The 26827-nt window shown below is 40.6% G+C and overlaps 1 protein-coding gene across 1 annotated transcript; it reads left to right on the top strand.

The window, feature by feature from the left end:
* The first annotated feature begins 1559 nt into the window (after window positions 1-1559).
* On the top strand, window positions 1560-16682 carry c28h19orf25 (chromosome 28 C19orf25 homolog). The gene is made up of 3 exons (XM_060846424.1): window positions 1560-1649; window positions 4362-4513; window positions 15859-16682. The coding sequence occupies exons 2-3, from the start codon at window positions 4378-4380 to the stop codon at window positions 16077-16079; spliced, it is 357 nt and encodes a 118-aa protein (XP_060702407.1). The 5' UTR covers window positions 1560-1649; window positions 4362-4377; the 3' UTR covers window positions 16080-16682.
* The last annotated feature ends 10145 nt before the right edge of the window (window positions 16683-26827 follow it).

Here is a 26827-nt window from a genome sequence, read left to right as displayed (position 1 = left end):
CCATAAATAATATTGAAATTAGCTCTTCCAAATTAAGATAAATGTTCATTTGAAGTGCTCATTCACAATGTTTAGTGGATAAAACTGCATGTTGTGTGTAAAAGTTTTGAAAAAAACTCGATTTAACAAATTTGGATATCTGCAAAATGGTTCTAGTTAAATTTCTAAGAATAATAAAGCACTATTATGTTTTAGGATAGATATAAGAATGACTTTATTGAAATTATTATGCACAATAGTGAGCTGCTGAACCTGAGGAAATAGCCATGGGAGATGCACGATTTATAACAAATAATTTAAAGTCAATTTGACTTGGAAACGTAATCAATTTATGAAACAAGACTGGGTTCCAAGTCTGGCTTTGATAGCACTATACTGAGTGACTAGTCTTTCTCATTGATAAAGTATCACAGAATGATTTCAGTACAAAAGGAAGCCCATTCAGCCTATTGTGCCTATTCCTGATGAAGGGTTTTTGCCCGAGACGTCGATTTTACTGATCCTCGGATGCTACCTGAACTGCTGTGCTTTATCCAGCACCACTCTAATCTAGACTGTACGGACCAAACCCAGCTAGTCCCAGTGTTCAGCACCAGAGCGGTCTCAGTGGGTAGCGTCTTTGTCTATTTGGTCATGAAATTATAGGTTCAAGATTCATTCCCAGAACCTGAGCCTAAAAATCAAAGCTGTCACTCCAGTGCATATTGGACTGTTAGAGGTGACGTCTCTGGAATGACCATGAAAGTGAGGCCCTGTCTGCTTTTGGGCAGATGTTAAAAATTGCACAGCACTTCTTACTGAGCAGGGAAATTTCCCCAGACGACCTGTCCCGACGTTTTTCCGTCGATCATTACTGGATTGCTGTTCAGTGGGATCTTGCTGTGTATGAATTGTTCCTGTGTCTCCCACTTCACACCTATTTTGAAGAAGGAGCTTCATTGGGTTCCAAATACTTTGGGGTGTGATGTCAGTGCAGCACCTTCTCCTTGTTACTTATAGTCCACAGACCGAGCTTTCTTCCAGGAATCTGAGTTAATAATATTGATGAAGTGGAGTTGCCGCTGTTGGACTGGTCAGAAGTCACAATACACCAGGTTATAGTCCAACAGGCTTATTTGAAATCACAAGCTTTTGGAGTGCTGTTCCTTTTTCAGAAGAAGACTTCACCTGACGAAGGAGCAGCACTCAGAAAACGTGTGATTTCAGATAAACCTGTTGGACTATAACCTGGTGAACTGTGACTTCTGACATTAAAAATAATGATGTAGTCCTTGGCAATGTGTAAATGTTTGTAGGGCCAAACCCACACAAATAAGCTTTGAAAATCGTATTTCTAGCTGACTCGGTCCTCAGAGCAGTGGGAAACAAATTAAATCAATAATAAATGCTGTGTCAATAATTATAATTGTTCATTCTGGGGTCTCATAAATTGGGTCACTAACTTTGAGTATTTTGGGTTGTACAATGATATTGATTGCAGGGTGCAGACTTGCTTTAAGGGGTGTGGCCGGGGTGGTTTGATTGACGTGGCTCCGGCGGCGCCGCCATTGGGGAGGAAGGGAACGGCTTCACGGTCACTCCGGTAAACCCGACACCCCGGGGCCTTCCCGGTAAACCCGGCATCAGGGTCTCGCCGACAATTCCCTCCGGTAGGGTCCTGCCCGGTTTACTCCGATTGTGGTTCATGAAAGATGAGCGGCTCGAGGCCCGGGGCCAACCTCAACCTCACCCCCCCCCCCAATCATCCCAACCCCCCCCCAGCATCACACCCTTCCCACACTATCCCAAACCCCCACCATCACCCCCCCCCACACCATCCCACCCCCCCACCATCACCCCAACACCCCCCACTATCACCCCAACTGCCACCACCATCACTCCAACCCCCCACCATCATCCCAACCCCCCCCAAATTCACCCCCGACCCCCCACCATCAGCCCACACCTCCTACAATTACCCCCAACCCACACCATCACCCCACTATCATCCCAACCCCCCCATCACCCCAATGCCCCATATCACCCCCAATGCACCACATCATCCCCAACCCCCCACATCACTCCCAACCCCCACCAGCACTGCACCCCCCACCATCACCCCCAGCCCCCAATCCCCCACCATCACCCCCAATCCCCCACCATCACCCCCAATCCCCCACCATCACCCCCAATCCCCCACCATCACCCCCAATCCCCCACCATCACCCCCAATCCCCCACCATCACCCCAATTCCCCGCCATCATCCCCAACCCCCCACCATCACACCCAACACCCCCAACCCCCCACAGCACCCCAACCCCCCACAGCACCCCAACACCCCACCATCACCACCAACACCCCACCATCACCCCTAACCCCCCACATCACCCCCAACCCACCACATCATCTCGACCCCCCACCATCACACCCAACCCTCCCAAATAACCCCCCACCATCACCCCAACACCCCCCATCACCCCAACCCCCCACCATCACCACCAACCCCCCACCATCACCCCTAACCCCCCCACATCACCCCCAACCCACCACATCATCTCGACCCCCACCATCACACCCAACCCTCCCAAATCACCCCCCCACTTCACCCCCAACTCCCTACCATCACCCACCATCACCCCCACCCCACACCATCTACCCCAACCCCCTACCATCACCCCAACCCCCTATCATCACCCCAACCCGCCACTATCTTCCCCCACCACCAGCCCCCTCCCCCACCATCTCCCCCAATCACCATCGGGCCCCTCCCCCACACCAGCATCTCCCCCACCCCTCCCACCATCTCCCCCAACCACCATCAGCCCCTCCCTCACCATCTCCCCTCATCCGCCATTATCTCCCCCCATTCCACCATCTTCTTCATAATTTTTCCCCGGAACACCCCATCATCCTCACCCCATCATCTTGCTCCCCAATCCCCCCCATCTTCTCGCTCCCCAATCCCCCCCCATCTTCTCACCCCCCCACAACCCCCCACCCTTCATCTTCTCTTCTTCCATCCCCATTTTCTCACTCCTCGTCTATCATCTTCAACCCCCCCAATCTTCTCCCCCTCACCCATTTTCTCCCTCCATCTGCTCTGCCCTCTTATTTTCTCCATCTTCATTGTCTCCCCTCCTTCCCACCCCCGGAACCTCTCACCCTCCATTGCCTCCTCTCTCCTGAAATACAAAGGACACTTGTTCATATAGAGAGTTGTCATGTCCGGACTGCGCTACCTGATCTGTTTTCTCGGTAACTTTCACAAGGCTGTGTTATTGAAGGGGACTACTCTGCAGATCTCTGAAAGAAAAGCTGGGATGTGGGGCGTTTAAAGGGCCGACACTGGTTCAATTTCAGCATGTTGGAGTGCTGCTGCACAATTATGCCCCACTGAGCTACAGGGAGAGGTTGAACAGGCTGGGGCTGTTTTCCCTGGAGCGTCGGAGGCTGAGGGGTGACCTTATAGAGGTTGACAAAATTATGAGGGGCATGGATAAGATAAATAGGCAAAGTCTTTTCCCTGGGGTCAGGGGGTCCAGAACTAGAGGGCATAGGTTTAGGGTGAGAGGGAAAAGATATAAAAGAGACATAAGGGGCAACTTTTTCACGCAGAGGGTGGTACATGTATGGAATGAGCTGCCAGAGGATGTGGTGTAGGCTGGGACAATTGCAACATTTAAGAGGCATTTGGATGGGTATATGAATAGGAAGGGTTTGAAGGGATATGGGCCGGGTGCTGGCAGGTGAGACGAGATTGGGTTGGGATATGTGGTCGGCATGGACGGGTTGGACCGAAGGGTCTGTTTCCATGCTATACATCTCTATGACTGTTCAAAAGTGTAGCGCATCTTCTATCATCAAAATCTTGCCAGGTCACTCAATTCCTGAATACACCATGTGTTATTTTTGTTGAATTGTAGCAATAAATTGCTTCCTGTGATGACAACACAGGCTTTCTTTCAGGCATCTGTTATTTAAAAATAATGATGCAGTCCATGGCACTGTGTCAATATTTGTAGGGCCTAACCCACACAAGGAAAATTTGAAACCCTTATTTCAAGATGACTGTTCTTAGACCTGTGGGAAACAAATTAACAGACATGATAACTGCTAGATTAATAATTATAATTGTTAATTCTGGTATCTCATAAATTGGGTCACTAACTTGAGTATTTTGTTGTCAGATTGAACAATTCAACAAGAAATGTTCCTATTCGGTGGAGGTTTTATTGTGTAACGTGTATGAGAATTGGGTGTGGGTGAAGGCACTCATTCAGCGGTATTGTAATGAACAACGCACTGTGTATTGTGTAGTTTTAAAAAGGTGTTACAATAGCTGATTGGTGGGTGTATATTTCTTTTTGAACACGATTCACAGAAACAGAGGTAGTAGTATGTCAGCAAAAAACAAGAAGCGTGTCATTCTGCCAACTCGTCCCGAGCCTCCCACTATCGAGCAGATTCTGGAGGATGTTAGAAGTGCCAGACCATCTGATCCAGTATTCGCTTTATTAGCTGAAGGCTCTGAGGGTATTGTATTTTATTCCTGTAAATTTATAAATTATTTTATTCTTTCTTGTTTCTGATTTTATTTATTTATTTTTTAAATCATCTGCTGTCTTGTATGAATGTTTTTTTATCCTGATTAATTAACAAAGTTGGTTATGAGAAAGAAATCTGCAGTTATAACTTTAAATGGCGTGCTCCGTTGCTACACTGAAGCATGAGTATGAGACAAGGTTGGGGCTGAGTGTCCTGAAATTTTGTCATGATTGGTTAGCCCAGCAACTAATACTGAGGCAGAAGATCCTGTGCTGAAAATCCATCCCAGAGACCTGTGTACAATATCTAGGCTGACACGCTTGGCTTTAGGGTGTAGGTTTGCTATCCAGACGTTTCATTACCTGGCTAGGTAACATCATCAGTGGCGACCTCCAAGTGAAGCGAAGCTGTTGTCTCCTGCTTTCTATTTATATCTTTCTCCTGGATGGGGTTCCTGGGGTTTATGGTGATGTCATTTCCTGTTTGTTTTCTGAGGGGTTGATAGATGGCATCTAGATCTATGTGTTTGTTTATGGCGTTGTGGTTGGAGTGCCAGGCCTCTAGGAATTCTCTGGCATGTCTTTGCTTAGCCTGTCCCAGGATAGATGTGTTGTCCTAGTCAAAATGGTGGTTTTTTTCATCCGTGTGTAGGGCTTCGAGGGAGGGGGTCGTGTCTTTTTGTGGCTAGCTGGTGATCGTGTATCCTGGTGGCTAACTTTCTTCCTGTTTGTCCCACGTAGTGTTTGTGGCAGTCCTTGCATGGAATTTTGTAGATGACGTTGGTTTTGTCCACGAGTTGCACTGGGTCTTTTAAGTTTGTTAGTTTGAAGGAATGCTGCCTTTTTGGAGTTCCTACCTTTTGAAAGGTAGGACATTATACTAAGGTTCCATTTGCTCTTGGGTGTATGTAAAAAATACCTTGACACTATTTCAGATGCGTAGAGGGAAGTTCTCTTGGATATCTTAACAAGTACCAATTCCTTAACTTACATTTAAAACAGAATGACCAATCATTATAGTATTGCTGTTTGAGGGGGTCTTATTGTATTCTGGATTAGTGGTGCTGGAAGAGCACAGCAGTTCAGGCAGCATCCTACTGCTCCGGCTCCTCAGATGCTGCCTGAACTGCTGTGCTCTTCCAGCACCACTAATCCAGAATCTGGTTTCTAGCATCTGCAGTCATTGTTTTTACCTAGCGGGTCTTATTCTACGCAAATTGGCTGCCAAGTTTACTTGTATTTGAACTATACCTGTACTTCAAAATTGTTTCCATCAATTGTAAAGCAGTTTGGTTGACCTAAGATTGTGAACTGCATTCTGTAAATGAAAATTCGTTCTTTAATGTTGGAAAGTACAGTGGGAGCATATACTTACTTTCTCCCAAGGTTAAAAAATTGAAATGGCCATGAACTGTTTGGCATATCCTGAACATGAATTTAAACAGTCTCATGTTATTCATGCTACAGCACCCAGGAGGCAGATCACTTTTTTAACCAATAAATCATATATTTTAGGCAAAAGTCAACATGGATTTGACACTTGGCAATATAGCTGCTCCCTCCCCACCTCATGCAACTTGATTATAAGTTACAAAATGGTTTCTTTGGTGTTCACCAGACACTTAAACGCAACATTCCCTCTATTTTCTTTCTGAACTGCAAAGGTGATTTACTGAACTACATTGCTGCATGCATCTATTTATTCAAAGGAACTGACTTGTGTGTGACCTTTGTGAGGTCTTGCAAGTTGGACAGCTTTAGAGGGAGCATTTAACATAAGAGCAGGAGTACATAATGACGAATGATGTAAATGTATTAGCAACAAACATGGAAGAGAAACAACCTGTGATTGGAGGAGCAGTTAGGTAAGAACACAAGAGCATGAGAACAAGGAGCATGAATAGGCAATTCAGCCTCTCAAGCCTGCTCAACCATTTAATGCAGACATGTCTAATTTCATCTTGGCCTCAACTCCACTTTTCTCCCTGTTCTGCATAACCCTTTAATAAAACAAGGAACTCCAGAAGCTGGAGATCTGAAGCAAAAACAGAAATTGCTGGAGAAACTCAGCAACTCTGGCAGTATGTCTGAATGGAAAAAAGCAAATTACTGCGGATGCTGGAATCTGAAACCAAAAGAGAAAATGCTGGAAAATCTCAGCAGGTCTGGCAGCATCTGTAAGGAGAGAAAAGAGCTGACGTTTCAAGTCTAACTGACCCTTTGTCAAAGGTTTGACAAAGGGTCAGTTAGACTCGAAACGTCAGCTCTTTCCTCTCCTTACAGATGCTGCTAGACCTGCTGAGATTTTCCAGCATTTTCTCTTTTGATGTCTGATGGAAAGCTGACTTAATGTTTTGAGTTTGGTGACTCTTCATCAGAACTGAACAATTGAATTGCTTATTAAAAAGTATCTGTCTATTCCTCAATTTATTCAGTGTCCTGGAATCTGCCACACTCTAGGGTAGTGAATTACACAGATTCATGACCCTTTGAGAGAAGTAATTCCTCCTCATCTCTGTTATAATCTGCTGTCCCTTATCCTAAAGCTATTCTAGATTGCCTCTCTAGGATAAAATCGGCTATATGTCATCCAGATTATATAAAGCTGCGCTCGTCGAATAGGTTTAACTATTATAATAGTTTTTTTGTTACAATGTGCTGTCACTACTGTAAAAATTATTTTCCTGTCAGATACAGAATATGAAACTACAAATTTCTTACTAGCTTAACACCTGAATGTAAAGTCTTCTGTCTCAAGGAAAATGACCTGCTACTGGGGAATTTCCACTTCAGTTCATTTAGTTTGATTTGCAATAGTATAATGTGAAATCAAATAATAAAACTACTGTGTTCATGCTAGTGGCAGACATGAGTATCAACATTGCTGGGCAAGTAATAGAAAATATTGTACATTGTGTGGAAGTCAGGTGAATTAGGAAGGTGCATGTTAGTTTCTGGCTCCCAACTTGGAATAATTAGTATTAAATTACTTTGTTGTATTTTTAATGTAAGTGCAACAGGTGTTTTGCGATTTTAGAGGAGATATGTAGATCAGGTTGTAAGTTTGCTCACTGAGCTGGTAGATTTGTTCTTAGCATTTTGTCACCATGCTAGGTAACATCATCAGTGAGCCTCCAATGAAGCACTCGTGTTCTATCCTGCTTGCTACTTAAGTGTCTTGGTCTGTTGTGGTGTTATTTATGTGTCTTGGTCTGTTGTGGTGGTGCTAATCTTTATATGAATAGAATGTGCACATCTAAAAATATATAAACATCATAAGTCATTTTATATTTTCTGTGCTGACATGAAATCTTCCCATAATGACATCTTTATAGAGATGAAGAGTTTTTCGTGTTTTTTTCAATCCAACTTGATTCCTTCATGTTGTTGTTCTATGAATTAGCACCAATAGTTTTGTATCCCTTTCAATTAGAACTGAGCACAGTAATATTATGATCAGTGCATTATAGAGCATTAATATAACATTAATAGAAGTCTGGCTACATTGCTGGACATTTTTAAATAGCAGCACTGCATTGTCCAAATAGTAGTGACATTTACAGTTATTTTCTGCCTCTGATTCAGCTAGTGTGAATTTTCCTCTCCTCACTTCGTTCTTTGACTGTATGTGTTCCATCCATGTGCAACATCTTGGATTTCTCAGTACTAAACAATACCAATCTATATAATTGATTCAAACCTCCTTGCTAGACGTTGGTTGCTTTAACTTGTAACAGTTCTGTCCATTTTATGGCTATCTACAAATATAAAACAAGTGTCTTGTTTTAAGACACTTTCGTCATAAAATTTCTGTATCATTGAAAGGAGAGACTAACTATGACTGTCCCAATTTTGTTTAGAAAGTTGAAATTTAGGATTAACTTCTAATGTTTATAGATGATCCAGTTTTGACTCAACTTCCTCTTTATTTTGGTGTTTTGTACTCTGGCTTTGTGATCTTAAAATTTGAAGCTAACGAGGCAAGAAAGGGACCAAAGCTAACTGTTACTTTGCTGTCTGTTGAGATGAATGTTAAAATAGTCTTCCCACGCGTTGCATTTTCCATTTTGAGAAAAATTCTCCTGTATCCCAAGGCCTTTCTGTCATTAACAATCAGCAGCACCTTAGCCCACTTAGCAATCTAGGTATACAATTGAACAAGTCCATGCACCGAAGAACGATAGCAACATAAAAACAGGAGGATACCACTTAACCCCTTGTGCATGTTCTACCATTTAATAAAATCATGACAAATCTTATTGAACATTGATTGTTATTTACAGAGGAAGTTCAAAATTTCTTACATCTTTTGTGTGTAGAAGTATTTTTTAATTTCTTGAAAGAGATCTAATTTATGAATTTTGCATCATAATCCTATAGTTTCCAACTAGCTATACCAGTTTTTTTTCTCTCTCAATCTGCACTGTCTGTTATCCTTAACAGCTTAAAAACTTTGTTCAAATCACTCAATCTAAATTCTATGGGTGACAATTCCAGTTTGTATAAGTTGAGCCTTGAGGTTCAGGTATCCATCTAGTAAATCTATGCTACAGACCATTCTCCTTAAGGTGTGGTGCCCAGAGCTGCTCTCAATACTGCAGGTATTGCTTGTATATTCTAGCCACGGCCTTTATCGTCCTCCAGATCTAATGGCCAGTATTCCATTAACCTTTTTGATTCTTGTCTCTTTTTCTGATCATGACATGCTAATAATTTATGTGCCTGAACTTATGTGGATCTTTGATTCCCTACTTTTTCCAGCTTTCTTCCATTTATAAAGTATCGTTTTATGTCAGTTTCTGGGCCTAAAATAGAGGATTTCACATTCAACTACATTGAAATGCATTTGCCACAATTTTCTCCACTCACGTTATCAGTCATATCTTCTTTCCACCAGTGGTAGGGAAATTATTGGAGAAGGTTGCTAGGGTAGTATTTACTCACGTTTAAGAAAATAGACAGCATGACTTTATGCAGGGAAGGTCATGTGTCTCAAACTTGATTGAGTTTTTTTTAAGGAAGTAAGAAAAATAATTCAAGGTATGGCAGTAGATGTTGTCTAATGGACTTTAGCAAGTCCTTTGACAAAGTCTCTCATAGGCTCATACAAAGGGTGATTGCATGGGATCCGTGGTGATGTATACAGAACTGGCTTAGTCATAGAGTGCAGAGAGTAGTGGTGGAAGGTGATGTTTCAGATTGGTGATTTGTAACTAATGGTGTAGTGCAGGTATCCGTACTGGGACCATTGTTTGTAATATAAAAAATAAATGATTTGAAGGAGAATGTAGGTGGCCTGATTAGTAAATTTTTAGAAGACGTAAAGATTGGGGAGCTGGTAATAATGAGGATTGCCAGAGGATACAGCAGGATGTAGATAAGATAGAGACTTGGGTGAAGAAATGGAAGGCAGAGTTTAATCTGGACAAATACAAGATGATGCACTTTGGGAGATCTAATGCAGGACTTTTTAATAGCACCAATGTAAACAGAGATCTATATGTACAGGTCCATTGTTCCCTGAAAGTGGCAACACAGATGGATAAGTTGGTTAAGGAGCTAAGGCATTCTTGCCTTCATTGGTCTGGGCGTAGAATATTAAAAGTGGCAAGCCATGTTGCAGTTGTATTGAACTTTATGCTACATTTGGAATATTGTGCACAATTCAGGTCACAACACTATCAAAAAGATGTTTAGCTTTGGAGAGGTACAGAAATGGTTTATCAGGATGTTGCTTGGTTTGGTGGGTGTCATAAATATATAGGCAAAGAATAGAGGGATGTGGACAGCGTGGAACCAGAGGGTTTCTTAGTTTAGAAAGCATGATGTGTTGGCGAAGTCTTAGTGGGCCAAAGGGCCTATTCATGTGCTGTTCTGTTATTTGTAATGTTATGCTCTGTCTACAATGCTAACAATGGTACCTACCCCTTTGTTATTGACAAATCTTATAAATTGTTTTCTATTCTACCAACTAAGTTGTAAATAAATGTTTGAATAATTAAAGGGTCATCACAGATTATTAGAAGACACCACCAGTCACATTCTACCATTAGAGTACTTGACATCATCTCTATTCTATCTTCTATCACTTAGGCAATTTCTGAACCAGATCAATGATCTGCCTTAAATTCTATGATCTTCAAATTGAGTTAACAACCTCTGGAAGTCGATTTAAATAGTATTGGCAGACATTCCCCTCATCTTTCAAGAAATATTCCATCAAGTTTTATTGGCCTGGACCTGTCCTTCATAAATCCATGCAGCTGTTTTCTCATCAACTGACAAATTTCAGTCACCGTATCCTTGATTATAGATATTAACAATTTCCCCACAACAGATGTTAAAATGACTGTTCGGTAACTTCATGTAGCAGAATGGCATGAGCAATTTTGCATTCTAATCATAGAAATGTTCAGCATGGAATCAGACCCTTCGGTCCAACTTGTCCATACCAGCCAGATATCTTAACCTAATCTAGTGCCATTTACCAGCACTTGGCCCATACCCCTCTAAATCCTTCCAATTCACATACCCATCCAGATGTCTTTTAAATGAGGCAATTATACCAGCCCCCACCACTTCCTCTGGCAGTTCATTCCTCTGCCTGAAAACTTGTCCCTTAGGTCCATATTATATCTTTCCCCACTCACCCTAAACCTATGCCCTCTATGTCTGGACTTTCCCACTATTTATCCTATCCATGCCCCTCATGATTTTATAAACCTCTATAAGGTCACCCCTCTGCTTCCGGCAAAAACAGTCCCAGTCTATTCAGCCTCTATTCAGTCTATTCAGGTCAAATTTTTCAATCCAGGCAACATCCTTGTAAATCTTTTCTGAACCCTTTCAAGTTTCACAACATCCTTCCAATAGGAAGGAGGCTAGAATTTCATGCAATATTCCAACAGTGGCCTAACCAATGTCCTATACAGCCGCAAAATGACCTCCCAACTCCTGTACTCAATACTCTGACCAATGAAGGAAAGCATACCAAACACCGCCTTCACTATCTTATCTAACTACGACTCTACTTTCAAGGAACTATGAACCTGCACTCCAAGGTCTCTTTGTTCAGCAACACTCCCTAGGACCTTACCACTAAGTGTCTAAGTCCTCCTCTGATTTGCTATTCCAAAATGCAACACCTTGTATTTATCTAAATTAAAATCCATCTGCCACTTCTCAGCCCATTGGCCCACCTGATCAAGATCACGTTGTACTCTGAGGTAACCTTCACTGCCCACCACACATGCAATTTTGGTGTCATCTGCAAACTTACTAACTATAACTCTTATACTCACATTCAAATCATTTGTATAAATGACGAAAAGTAGTGGACCCAGCACCGATCCTTGTGGCACTCCACTGGTCACAGGCCTCCAGTCTGAAAAACAGTGGGCGGCACGATGGCACAGTGGTTAGCACTGCTGTCTCACAGCGCCTGAGACCCAGGTTCAATTCCCGACTCAGGCGACTGACTGTGTGGAGTTTGCACGTTCTCCCTGTGTCTGCGTGGGTTTCCTCCGGGTGCTCCTGTTTCCTCCCACAGTCCAAAGATGTGCGGGTCAGGTGAATTGGCCATGCTAAATTGCCCGTAGTGTTAGGTAAGGGGTAAATGTAGGGGTATGGGTGGGTTGCGCTTCGGCGGGTCAGTGTGGACTTGTTGGGCCGAAGGGCCTGTTTCCACACTGTAAGTAATCTAATCTAATCTAATCTAAACCCTCCACCACCACTCTCTGTCTTCTACCTTTGAGCCAGTTCTGTATCCAAATGGCTAGTTCTCCCTGTATTCCATAAGGTCTAACTTTGCTAACCAGTCTCCTATGGGGAGCCTTGTCGAATGCATTACTGAAGTCCACACAGATCATGTCCACCACTCTGCCCTCATCAGTGCTCTTTGATACTTCTTCAAAAAACTGAATCAAGTTAGCAAGACATGATTTCCCTTGCACAAAGCCATGCTAACTATCCCTAATCAGTCCTTGCCTCTCTGTCTGTCAGGATGCCCTCCAACAACTTGCACATCACCAACATCAGGCTCACCAGTCTAAAGTTCCCTGTTTGTCCTTACCACCTTTCTTTAATAGCAGTACCACATTGGCCAACTTCCACTCTTCCGGCACCACACCTGTGATTAACGATGATACAAATATCTCAGCAATGACTTCCTCAGCTTCCCACAGAGTTGGAGGGTACGCCTGATCAGGTCCTGGGGATTTATCTACTTTTATGAATTTCAAGACATCCACCTTACCATTAAGTGTGTAAGTCCTGCTATGATTTGCTATTCAGGTCAGGTCCTAGGGATTTAATGTGGACTTTTTTCAAGATGTCACCATCTATTTTCCCACATTCTTTATTTTCCATGTCCTTCCCACAGTAAACACTGATGCAAAATACTTGTTTAATATTTCCCCCATTTCCTGTGGCTCCACACATAGGCTGCCTTGCTGAACTTTGAGGGGCCCTATTGTCTCCCTAGTTACCCTTTTGTCCTTGATGTATTTATAAAAAAACCCTTTGGATTATCCTTCACCCTATTTGCCAAAGCTATATCATGTCCTCTTTTTGTCCTCCTGATTTCCCTCTTAAGTATACTCCTACTGCCTTTATACTCTTCTAAGGATTCCCTCGAACGATCTTATCTATACCTGACACGTTTCCTCCTTTTTCATAACCAAAATCTCAATTTCTGTAGTCATCCAGCATTTCCTGCGTCTACCAGCCTTTCCTTTCACTCTAACAGGAATATACTGTTTTTGGACTGTCATTATCTCATTCTTGAAGGCTTCCCATTTTCCAGCCGTCCCTCTATCTGCAAACATTGGCTCTCAGTTAGCTTTTGAAAGTTCTTGTCTAGTACTGTCAAAATTAGCCTTCCTCCAATTTAGAACTTCAACTTTTAGATGCAGTCTATCCTTTTCCATCACTACTTTAAAACTAATGGACTGACACCTCAGTCACCTGCCCTGCCTTGTTTCCCAAGAGTAGGTCAAGTTTCACACTTTGTCTAGTAGGTACATCCAAATACTGAATCAGAAAATTTTCTTGTACACACTTATAACAAATTCCTTTCCATCTAAACTCTTAACACTATGGCAATCCCAATCAATGTTTGGAAAGTTAAAATCTCCTGCCATAACTACCCTATTATTCTTACACATAACTGAAATCTCCTTCCAAGTTTGTTTCACAATTTCCTGCTGACTTATTGGGGGGTCCATAATACAATCCCAGTAAGGTGATCATCCCTTTATTTCTCATTTACACCCCAGTAACTCCCCTGGATATATCCCCAGGACTATCCTCCCTAAGTTCAATAGTAATGCTATCCCTCATCAAAAATGCCACTCCCCCTCCTCTGTTGTTGCCCCCCTTTCTATCCTTCCTGTAGCATTTGTATCCTGGAACATTAAGCTGCCAGTCCTGCCCATCCTTGAGCCATGTTTCTGTAATTGCTATGCTATGCCAGTTCCATGTTCCGAATCATGCCCTGAGTTCACCTACTTTCCGTGTTAGGCCTTCTGAATTGAAGTAAATGCAGCTTAATTTATCAGTCCTACATTGTTTTCTGCTTTGTCCCTGTCTGCCTTGACTGTTTGACTTGCTCTTCTTCCCAACTGTGTCAATGTCAAATTCATCTCTTTTCTCACTATCTCCCGGGTCCCCACCCCCACCTTACTAGTTTAAATCTTATGGTGCAGCTCTAACAAATCTCCCTGCCAGTATATTACTCCCCTTCCAATTCAGCTGCAATCCATCCTCCTTGTACAGGTCACTTCTACCCCAGAAGAAATTGGATTCCCTACAGCGTGCAAACAGGCCCTTCAGCCCAACAAGTCCACACCAACCCTCCGAAGAGTAACCCATCCAGACTCATTTCCCTATATTTACTCCTGACTACTGCACTTAACACAATGGGCAATTTAGCATGGCCAGTTCACCTGACCCGCACATCTTTTGGAATGTGGGAGGAAACCGGAGCACCCAGAGGAAACCCACATAGACACAGGGAGAATGTGCAAACTCCGCACAGACAGTCTTCCAATGATTCAAAAATGTGAACCCTTCTCGTATGCTGCTCAGTCACGCATTCATCTGCTCTATCCTCCTATTCCTACCCTCATTAGCTCGTAGCACTAGGAGTAATCCAGATATTGCTACCCTCAAGGACCTCCTTTTTTAAATTCCTGCCTAACTTTCTATCTTTCCCTTCAAAATCTCATCCTTTTCCCTTCCTATGTCGTTGGTTCCAATTTGTACAATGGCCTCCTGCTGGTCCCTCTCCCCTTTGAGAACATTCTGCACCCTCTCTGAGACATCCTTGATCCTGGCACCAGGGAAGCATTCTGATTTTTCGCTGTTGGCCACAGAAACGTCTGTCTGTGCCTCTGACTAGATAGTCCCCAACACAATCAATTGTTTGGAACCTCATTACTTTAGAGCCTGTCTCAATACCAGAAACTTGGCTGCTCGTGCAATATTCCCCTGAGAATCCATCACCCACTATATTTTCCATAACAGCATAGTTGTTTGAAATGGGGATAGCCACAGAAGACTCCTGTATTACCTACCCACCTCTCCTACCTTTCCTAGAGTTAACCCATCTATCTCATTATATCAGCGGCTTTTCTCCCATCCTATGACTGCCCTCAATCACACCCCCTTGCTCAGGTAAATTCCTCGTTGCCTCTAACTGTCACTCCTACCGATCCATTTGATCTGATAGGATTTGCAACCAATTGAAGCCATAAGTTTACTGATGGAGCGGAAATTTAGAAACCATATGTATTTGGAGGTTAGGATCATTGAGTAATTGAATCAAGTTTTTGTGAAGTAGACTTTTAAAAAATCTTTCATGGGATGTTAGTATCAAAGGCAAGGCCAGTTTTTTGTCATCCCGAATTGCCTATGAACTGAGTGGCCAGCTGTGCTATTTCAGGGGGCAATAAAGAGTGACCATTTTACAATGAGCCTGGAACCGCATGTAAGGCCAGACCTGATTAGGATGGAAGATTTTCTTTCCAGAAGGCAATTGGTGAACCAGATTTGCTTTTGTATAAAGTGATAATTGCCCTGGTCACTATTAATGATGGTGTAACTGAGACTAGATTTTAGTTCCAGATTTAGTCATTGCATTTAAATTCCACCAGTTAACATGCTGGGATTTGAACCCATGAGGTTCCCAGAGCATTAGCTGAAGTCTCTGGATTATTAATCTGATGATGTATCTATTGTGCTACTTTTCCCTATGAAAGTTACAAAATGCAACTTATTAGACCAAGTGCTTGTTTTAATCATAAAACAACTTTCTTCATTAACATTTATTTTCAGAACTTCTGATTCCAGTGAGAGCAGAAGTGTCACTGCCAGATGTGGAAACGCAGTACCAGCAAAGCAAAGCCTATGTTGAACTGAATAAACGTTTACAAGTTGAACTTAAAGAATTGGCATTGCGATCTGAAGAGTTGAAGAAAGCAGGGGAACAACTTGATCTAAGTACTTCTGAAATTAAAGATAAGCATTTTCAAAACCAAGCAAATGATAAAGAATAGATTCTAATTAGGACTGGATTCTGGCTCATGGAAATTAAGAAATCGGCCACTTCGACTGGACCCTGTATGCAGTTTAAGTATGATTTTTCCCTGTGGTTTTGTGAAACAGATGAAGGGGTGGCTTTGCATATTTCAGAGATACTGACTCAAAGTGGTTATAAGGGATTTGTGGAACACCAAGACCAAGTCGCTGGACATCTGGTGATAAAAGAAGTAACCAATGTTATCCAGCAAAGTAAAGTCACCATCATCATCTTGTCACAAAGTTCCCTGGGCAGTGGCTGGTGTCGCAGAGTCTCTGAATGGAACTTGCAGCATTCAATTGAGAAGGGAAACAAGGTTCTTCCAGTCTACTTTAATATAAAAACAGAACAAATTCCACCAGTTTTTAGACACATTAATGGACTTCATTACGACTCCAACTTTTTTACTAAAAGATTACTGGATAGCTTGAAATCAGGAAAGAAATCAACATGTAAATATGTTAATCAAATGAAAGATTGTTTAGAACAAGGCAAAGAAGCATCATTGGAGTAGGTTAGAAGCATCAATGATCATTACCTATGATTTTCATCTGTGGTGAATAAATTGCATTGTTTCAAATTTGTTACTTTCGATTTCATTGAGTGAATTTTTGACAGACTGAACAACGGGAACAGAATCAGATTAAGATTACTGGTATTAATTTTACACCTACACTAAACATTTCCTCAAGTATCAATGGAATTTTCTGTCAGCAGATTCCATATCCCTTTTCAATTAAGGTTTATCTTTAATATTTCTAGTATGAGAGTATAGCCCAGAGGTTGTAACAATCTTTTCATATGTAAACTGTGATCTCATCATCACACATATATTTCTGATGTTCTGAAAGGCATGTTCAACACCTTAATGTCCAGTGCTTTAATGTGATAAGGCTGAATCTAAATAAGCAACAGAAACAATTTGCATTTCTAAAGCACCTTTAGATCGTGTCCTAAAGTGGTTCATGGATAAATAATAAGAAGAAGCTAGATACTGTTGAAGAAGTTGATAAGATGAGCAATCAGTTGTTTCAAATAATTGGAATTAAGGAGGAGTGGGAGTTAGGAAGACGAACAGACTTAGGGGTGGAATCCCAGATCAGGGAACCTTGCCTGTTATGTGAATGGGATGGAATGCATGAAAAGAGGGGGCAGAGATGATGGCCTAGTGGCAGCACTCACAAGGTGAGTGGTCCAGAGACTCAGATAATATCCTGGGATGTTGGGTTCAAACCCAATCATGGCAGATGGTGAAATTTGAATCCATTAAGCCTAATGATAACCAATGTTGTGTTTAAAAAAAAATTGTCAGTTGCCCTAATGTCCTTTAGTGAAATAAATTAACTGGGTTGGCCTACATGTAACCCTAAACCTGCAGAAATGTTGACTCTTAACTGCTCTGTACTCTCTAGCAAGTCACTCAGTTGTATCAACTGCTGCAGAGTTTGAAAAAATATATGAAAATGGATGGAAGACCTTGGCACTGCAAATACCAAGAAGAAACACTCCTGCTGACCCTGCCAAATACTCCTTACTATCATTTGAGGGCTAGTGTCAAAATTGAGTGAACTGAAGCCCCGGCATCTCAAGCAACAGCCTAATATTGTCTTGGAATCATAGCATGCGAGCAATGACCCAGACAAGGCTATCATTATTCCTCGGTATGTTCTATCGCACTGGCAGGACATACCCAACAGAGGTGGTACAGTGGTATACAGGAGGGTGGTTGCTCTGTAAATCTTCAACATTGACTTCAGTCCCCATGATATCTTGTGACATCAGGCCAAACATGGGCAAGGAAGTACTTGTGCCATGGGGGCAGAAGGTCTGGATGAGAGACTTCTATGTACAGGGAGTTAATTAACAGTACTACTGGTCAGGTCCTAAACAACGTAGCTGCTAACTGAGTCTGCAGAAGGTAGTTGGGGCGAGTCAGCTGGACTTTGTTACTTTCTAGTATGAGAATAACTTGGTCGTCCAAGTGCAGATGGATCTGTCCATGACCGTAATCAGTAAGAGTGTCCACTGCACAGTCCTTGTGGAGAAGCAGTCTTATCTCCACATTGGAGATATCATCCATCATGTGATGTGGCACTGTCACCATGCTAAATGGGATAAACTTCAAACAAATTTAACAGCTTCAGACTGGCCACCTGTGAAGCATCTTGAGCTATCAGTATCAGCAAATAGAGGTTATAAACAATGTGGCTCAATCTGAGACTTGGTTCTTACGGGCAAGAATATGGATTTTATGATGGGGTCTAAACATGGCTTTGATCTCTTTCTGTTGCTTATCTAGAGGAAATTGCAATGATTGGATGCAAGTCAGAAATGTAGTCTGACAAAACTAAGATGATTAGGCAGTTAGGGCAAAAGTTGGAGAGAGAGAGTCAAATGTCTAACGCACTCATGAAAGTCCTGTTTTCTTAATCATTCTTGGGATGTAGGTGTGCTGGCAAGGTCAGCATTTGTTGTCAGCTTGCCACCTTCACAAGAGCAATTGGGAATGGACAACAAATGCTGACCTTGGCAGCACACCTACATCCCAAGAATGATTAAGAAAACAGGACTTTCAAGAGTGCTATTCTCCCTGGAGTGTTGGAGGCTGACGGGTGACCTTGTAGAGGTTTATAAAATCGTGAGGGGCATGAATCAGATGAATAGCGAAGGTCTTTTTCCCAGGGAAGCGGAGTCCAAAACTAGAAGGGATAGTTTTAAGGTGAGAGGGGAAAGATTTAAAAGACATCTACAGGGCAATTTTTTTCATGCAGACAATGGTGTACATATGGAATGAACTGTCAGTGGAATTGGTGAAGGCTGGTACAATTACAACATTTAAAAGTCACCTGGATGGGTGCATGAATAGTAAGGGTTTAGAGGTATTCGGACCAAATGCTGGCAAATGGGACTAGATTAATTTAGGATAGCTGATTGGTATAAATGAGTTGGACCAAATGGTCTGTTTCCTTGCTATACATCTCTGTAATCCATAATGGGGCTATTTTCTTTGAAGAAACGATACAGAGGAGATTTAAAGAGATGCACAAAATAATGGGGGCGGAGGGTTACAGGACAATTTGAAAGAGAAATATTTTTCCGAATGGTCAAATTGAGAACCAGATGATGCTGATTTAAGGTGCTTAGCAAAAGAAGCAATGGTGCAGCAATGACAAACCTATTCACACAGATCTAGAATGCTCTACCTAAGGGCCTTGTGAAGGTTGATTCAATAACGATTTTCAAAAGGGACTTGGAATATTATCTGAAAAGCAGATATTTGTAGAGTACCAGGAAAAGACAGGAGAACGGCACTTGGTGCAAAACTCTTGAAGAGCACTGGCACAAACATGATGGGCTGAAAGTCATCTCTTAAACCTCTGATTCTGGTTGCTCATGTACTTTCTGTATTCCTAGGCTCACCCTACCCTTGGTGATTGAGCTTTCAGCCACTTTACCTGTATTTTTTCATGACTTCCTGTTAAAAATCCCTCTTTCTGTGCCACCAAATAAAAAATAACTCAAAATGATTTTTTTTTGCACCTTCTCTCCTACACTGGTTTTAGTTCCTTGTCTTTTTTCATCCTGATCAAGTACTTTGCGAAGTTTTATTATGTAACAAATGTTACATAAATACAGGTTGTTTAGATTGGGACAAATGTTGCAGGTAATAAATTTGGAATAGTAACCCAGTCTCATTAATAGTGACGAGTTGGCTACTTCAGTAATGTCCTTCAGGGAAGAAAATATCTCGTATGACCTATGTGTGACTCCAAATGCACAACAACATGATTGACTTTTAACTACATTTTGAAATGGCCTAGCAAGCCAGTCTGCTCAAGGGCAATCAGGGGATGGTAAAAATAGTGGCCATTCAGTGACACCCACATCCATTAGACCATAAGAAATAGCGACAAGAATAGATCATTCAGCCCTCTTAAGTCTGCTGTAACATTTCTCGCATCCACTTTCGTGCCTTATCTCCATAACCTTTGATTCCCCTACTGATCAAGAATCTATCTTAGCCTTAAATATACAGAAGGACTCTCTGTGATAAGGAGTTCCAAATAATTCACAACCTCTGAGAGAAGAAATTCCTCCTCATCCCACTCTTAAATTGGTGCCCCTTTATTCTGAGACTGACCTCTGGTCTTAGACTCTCCTATGAGGGGAAACATCCTCTCAGCATTTACCTTGTCAAAACCTTTAAGAATCCTAGACATCTTAATGTGATCACCTCTCATTCTTCTAAACGCTAATGAGTAGAGTCCCAACCTGTTAACTTTTGCTGATAAGACAATCCCTCTGTCATGGGGATCATCCTAGTGAACCTTTTCTGAATGCCTCCAATGAAATTATATCCTTTCTGAAAATAAGGGACCAAAACTCTCACGGTATTCCAGGTGTGGTCTCACCAACACCTTGCACATTTGCACTAATTCTTCCTTACACTAATATTCCACCCCCCTTGAAATGAAGACCAGGATTCCATTCACCCTCCTAATTACCTGTTGTACCTGTGTGCTAACTTCCTGTGTTTCATGCACAGATAATCCCAAGTCCATTTATGTTGCAGTTTACTGGAGTTTTTCTTCATTTAAATAATACTTTTTTTTACTCCTAAAATTAATCATTTTACACTTTTCCACATTATATTCCATTTGCCAACTTTTTGCCCACTTACTTAACCTATCATTATCTCTTTATAAACCATCTGTATCCCTTTCACATCTCGTCTTTCAGCCTATTTTTGTGTTGACTAAAAAGCGTTCATTTCCTTACTCCAAGTCATTATGCTATATTGTAAACAGTTGTGGTACCAGCAGTGTACTCCTGTGGAACCCCACCAGTTACAAACACCAATCTGAAAAGGAAGCCATTCTAGGATAAAGAAAATGTAACTATTCAATGATCACAGGTTTTGTTTTCTTGTTTAATAATGGAGGAGAAAACACACAAGTGCACAATAATTCAACATTACATTTTCTCATGGTAATGACACAAGAGTTACACATATATCAAGAATTTAGTGAGAAAATGTGCATTATTTACATCATTTTTTTCTTTCAGTTATCTTCAAACTTACTGTTTAAAAAATTCAATATTTTGTTTAAATAGATCAAAAACAACAGCCTTAACATTTCAAATGAGGCAAAATAATGTACTTTACAGTGAAACACTGTGTAAAGGATTCTGGGAAGCACCAACTCCAACACAAACAGAAATTTATTGAAACCGTCCATTACAGAATATTAATTATTCTTTTCCATTGTTGAAATTGCAGATATTATAAACAGTTCAGTAAATGGAAATATTATACACTGCCTATATGATTTGATTATTACACTGGACAAATCTATCAAAATGAGCATTAAATTAAACCCTCCTCCAAGGTCTGAAATGTTCAAGTCTCATTAAGACCAACTTGGGCAGTTCTGGATAGGAACGTAAAAGATATGTGTAGTCCTTTAAAAGGCAAAATGTTATATTTTAATCTTTTGTGTATATGCAGTAAAGTTTAAGAAATGGAAGATAATCCATCCATCAGGAAACTTGGTAAGTTTCTTCAGAAAAGGTACAGTGACTTCTTAAAATTAGTGTCCAGCATGTGTTGAATAATGATATCGCATTTGAGTTTGGACAGCTGGAGTAAACTGGACCAGATTACGAAGCAATGATGCAGTTACCATTTCAAAATCATGCATTCCTGCTCTTTTTTAACATTTCTGCTACAGAACTATGTATCCACATTTATAATGAAGCTAATGGTACGCCTCCAGTGGAAGTCAAGTGTAATTACATAAAATCATAGAATTTACATTAGAAAAGGAGGCCATTCATCCCATTGTGTTTGTACCACTTCCTGAAGGAGATATCCAGCTAGTCCCATTTTCCAACCCTACCTTGACAAGTTTATGTTGGCAGTTACTGTTATAAAAGTTGATGCATTAATTATGTATAATGAAGCACACTGAGAAAAAAATGTAACTTTCAAGTACAATTAAAAAAATTAATACTTTCAAAGGGAATTAGGATAAGAACAGGCCAGGTGAGGCAAAGTTAGAGGGCAGCTTATAATTGGACCAGGGCATGCATATTTCTTCAGGCCCCATTTTAAACCCCTACATTCTTCCTTTATTTATTTCCCAAAATTCAAATATTCTGAATTATAATGGAAACTGTACATGTAAATATTTCACACTGTAGTTACACCCTCCTATCAATGGTAGTGCTACAATGGGACCTCTGGCTAAAGCTGCAACCTCAGAAATGCCTACATAACCAGTTTATAATGGAAATATTTAGTACAAAGTTCACACAGTCATAAGGTGGTTAATATATCAATTACACTTGATTTTGTACTTACATCTAAAAATGAAACAAATGCTGGATCATTTGTTACTTCTTAGTATTTACAATCACAGTATTTAATACTAGGAATCTCAATGCAGAAAGAAAAATGATATACACCACTTAGCCACCTTTGCAATTAAAAGTATCCATGAAAGTATCTAGTTTCCTTGTCTTTTGCTTGTAACAACTTTTCTTCCTTTTCATAAACAAGTAAAAATGGCTTGACTTTTACAATTTTAGTCTGTGTCATTTTGAAAGTTTGCATTTACAGGATTGTGCATTATAAAGAGACACCAGAACTTCTATTACTGTTATTGAGGAATCCTTCATCCCTTGCTTGAGGCATGGTGACCTTCAGATTGAACTACCACGAATAGTCTTTCTCTCTCTAATAAGAGACCGGCGCTATGGGACTATGGTGACTTTACCTGTACGTTTTGTTGAGGAATCTATGTTGGGAAGTTTGAAAGATATTTTCAGAAATAATGGAATTCCTATCTCAGCTACTATATCGCAAGTAACTATAATAGCAATTAATACATACATTGAACCATAGAATGCAGTACAGAAAAGGCCACTTAGCTCATTGAGCCTATACTGCATTAAATTCTAGCTCAATGTCACCTTATTCACATGATATTGTACTTCGTCTGTGATCCTAGATATTATGAATTCCATTTTACAAATTAACACTTTGACATGGCAGTTGGCATAGGAGCAGTTCTGTGAGGAATTTGTATGCAGAAACTTGCATACATTGCAATTTCAATACACATTATTCCAGTGTAGGCTTAGCTTTATTGTTAATTTCCTGATACAAGCTCCCATCATACAAGATTTGGGGGAGGAAACATTAATTTGCAAAATATTGTAAAAGAAAATAAGCTTGCATTTATACAGTGTCTTTCACAAACTCAGAATGTTCCAAAGCTCTTTACAGAAAATGTGTATGAGGGGATAGGGAAAAAGCAGGTTGGAGTGGTCAGGAACAAGGGCAGGGGGTGGCTGTCAGAATCCATACCCCGAGATGAGGGCAATTGGAGCACCCCTCTACTCTCCAAACATGACAAGCAGGTCACCCCAGTTTCTCAGTTGGGAAACTAGCTACTTTTCTCACCTCCTGTGGAGGCATATAATCAGAAAAGAGGCTATTTGAGGCCCCTACCTGGCCAATCATTAACCACTAAAGGTTCTTAATTGCCGATAAGTTAAAGTTGCTCATGGACCTCCTCACCCAGCAGTTAATTGTAGAGTTGGTGAGAAAGGGGTTAGTTTCTGTACAAGGGCAATTTGCACAACTATTTTCCCTTCTGTCCATCTGTCTCGCTACCTGAGAGGAAATTAGCATGTATATTTGGTATGAGTCAGCTGACAGATTAAAGAAAAATTGCACACTGTCATAATTGCATATTTTTGCATTGCTAAATGGCAAAGAATTTGTGACAATCAGTCACAAACTGAAGCACAGAATTCTATGCAACATTGTAATCCAAAATTGTTTCAATATAGTTTTAAAATTTTTTAATAATTAGACCACTGAACTATTGTGAACAGTCTTTGGCCTCTCACCTAAGGATTGGAATCAGTTGCGAGAAGGTTCATTAGGGCTGATAACTAGGTATAGGGTATTGTCTAATGAGGAGAGGTTGAGTAGATTGGGCCTGTACTCTCTGGAATATGGAAGAATCAGAGGAAGCTTTACTGAAATATACGAGATTCTTGGAGGACTTGACAGGGTATATATTGGTCGGTTGTTTCCCCTTATGGGAGAGTCTAGGACCAGACACATGATCTTGCACATTTAAGACAGTGATGAGGGGGAATTTCTTCTCTCAAAGGGTAGTGAATCTGTGGAATTCTTTAACACAGAGGGCTGAGAGGCTGGGTGATTGAATATATTCAAGGCCAAGATAGATTTTTCATTAGCAAGTGAATCAAGAGTTATGGGGAAAAGGCAGGAAAGTAACGTTGAGGATAATCACGTCAGCCATGACCATTTGGAATGACAGAGCAGACTCGATGGACTCAATCTTCTACTTCTGTTCCTACATCTTATAGTCTTAAGTATGTACTGAAGTTCACTATTAGTAATTTTAACTGCTCCTGTTAAGATACAATAGCCATTTCTAATGAGGTCTCAATTGCAAACTTATCTTTCAGTTCCTGCTGAAATTGTCAGGTGTTTTGACACATTATATCACCTTATGCAATCCAATATTTTTATTTCAACACAAATCTTCTCAAAATTAAATAATATCAAGAAATGAGCTCCCCGATGACCTGATAGATACTATCACTGATTGATATTGTACTGGGCTGATCAGACAAGGGCATTATAGAGCTCAATCCTTGGTTAAGCAATCTCAGCTATAATACAAGAGTTGGGTGATATAACTGAGCATGGACAACCTTTGGTGGAGGGACATTAAGAGTATGGTAGGGTGATGGCATAATCTTTCATCATTTACATTCAATACTGGAAAGTGCATGCGAGTGACAGGTGACAACTACATGTGAAGTTGATTGTGATGCCTCCATAGCTGAATAGTCTATCTACATTCATTGTTGTAACTTACAAATGAAAAATTACAGTTCAAAGAAGTATGAGACACACGGAACAGCAGTATTCTTACAATGGTCAGTAAGTTAAACAAGGATAGATGGGTAGAATGCATGGCAGGGCAGAGTGTTAAAATAATAGTTTCATTAAAAATGGAAATATTGCCTTTATTTTTAAATAGCCACCCAGATAATATGCTACAGTGCAGATCAGCAGAAGACTTACTTTCCCAATTGATAACCTGAGCAGAGTGGATAGCCATTGAATTGTTATTACAATGTGACTGATAAATGAATCATTTTTAGGTGCAAGTGAAACTGAGAACAAAGGTGCAAGTTATTAATATGCTGCTCCATAAGCATCACGTAAACAAATCCAGAAAGGAGCATGTTTAATAAATGAACAAGCCAATCGAAGAACAAACTGCAGAATACATCAACCAAGGCTGGAATAAGTAAGGCAGAAGACAAGGTAAGTCAATTTATATGAAACTTTACACCTTTCAGGTTCTGAGTGCAGTCTTATCAAAGGGAAAGCAAAGGACAGACACTGAACCTCAATTCCCTAGCCCTCCCTTAAAAGGACAATTACATTAGCTCTTTAGGGAGTGTAATAATATTTCAACATAAGTAACAGAGTTAAAGAGATTTAAATTACTTTCTCTTTACTTTGACTGCACCTTCCTTTAGGAAATGTATTTTTCATTCTGCATATCTCATGAAGTTGAATTGCTTATAACCATAAGAAGGCGTTTTGAAGTCAATGCAATAGAGAAAACATTTGTTGCAGAATCTTCTACAAAATACATTATTAAACATTGACTAGTTTGCAACTTTCTTCTATTACTCAGAGGGTTAATGAATGAACTGAGCAAACATTATTATACATGGAATATATGGTCTACTCAGTAATAACCACTGAACAAAACTATTAAATGCCAGAAAGGATTTGAAGATAAAAACAAGAAAACTCAAAGGGGTGATGGATGGAAAGCCAGTTTGGATTGGCAAAAATTGGAGTGATATATTAACAGAAATTTGTGATGACAAAGTTGTGCTTGAGTTAAATGCTATGTCAGATGCAGATTATAGGTAAGTAGGAACGACACTGGAAAGATTTCATCTGTGAAAGATGCTCATTTCAGTAGCAGTGGTTAAGTAGCTAAGGTAGAACTTAGCACAGATGGTTAGTAAGTAAAGCAGATGGTAGGTTATATACCTTCTTCCTAGCAATGGACACTTTTAGTACCATTGAATTGAACAAGGCATTGTCAATTGTACATCATTGATCATGTCTGACTTCCCCATGGCAACTATTGATTGTGTCCTTGCACAAGTGAAGCGTCCTGTTTAGCAAGACTGAGTCCATATTTATCCATTATTATCAACAGAGATTGATAATAACATTGTGAGATTATGTCCTTCAACTGTATGAAAGATCAATTCCAACTTCCTGTCTAAATATCCATGACTACAACAGACTTAATATGGAATAATTCAAGTAATTCTCCCTCTTCATTCAATCTTAGTGATTATAGGAATTATTTTCAAGAAAAAATTCCTTCCACCTATTGTACAGGACGAATTTATAAGAACACTGTGTCAGTTTTGATGGCTACACATTAACTCTAGGAATGAAGGAGCTTTGTAGCTTCCACATTGAATACCACAAGAATTTAAAATAGGAAGCACGGCTTCCTCCTATCTGGATTTTCTTAGTGCTTACAGACATGTTAACCCACGTCTTAGTCTCATTAAACCCTGCCAAATCTAGAGTTTTGCAGGAAACAGTTTTATTTAACTCTGGTTGCCAAA

This window comes from Hemiscyllium ocellatum, chromosome 28 (assembly GCF_020745735.1).
Source record: "Hemiscyllium ocellatum isolate sHemOce1 chromosome 28, sHemOce1.pat.X.cur, whole genome shotgun sequence".
Lineage (NCBI taxonomy): Eukaryota > Metazoa > Chordata > Chondrichthyes > Orectolobiformes > Hemiscylliidae > Hemiscyllium > Hemiscyllium ocellatum.
Note: the sequence above shows the minus strand (reverse complement) of the source record. Positions and strands in the feature narration are given on the sequence as shown.

Excerpts from the sequence above, each read along its gene's own strand:
- c28h19orf25 (XM_060846424.1), top strand. The coding sequence starts at position 4,378 with ATGTCAGCAAAAAACAAGAAGCGTGTCATTCTGCCAACTCGTCCCGAG. Across the intron at positions 4,514-15,858 it reads ATTAGCTGAAGGCTCTGAGG|AACTTCTGATTCCAGTGAGA; the intron begins GTATTGTATTTT and ends ATTTATTTTCAG.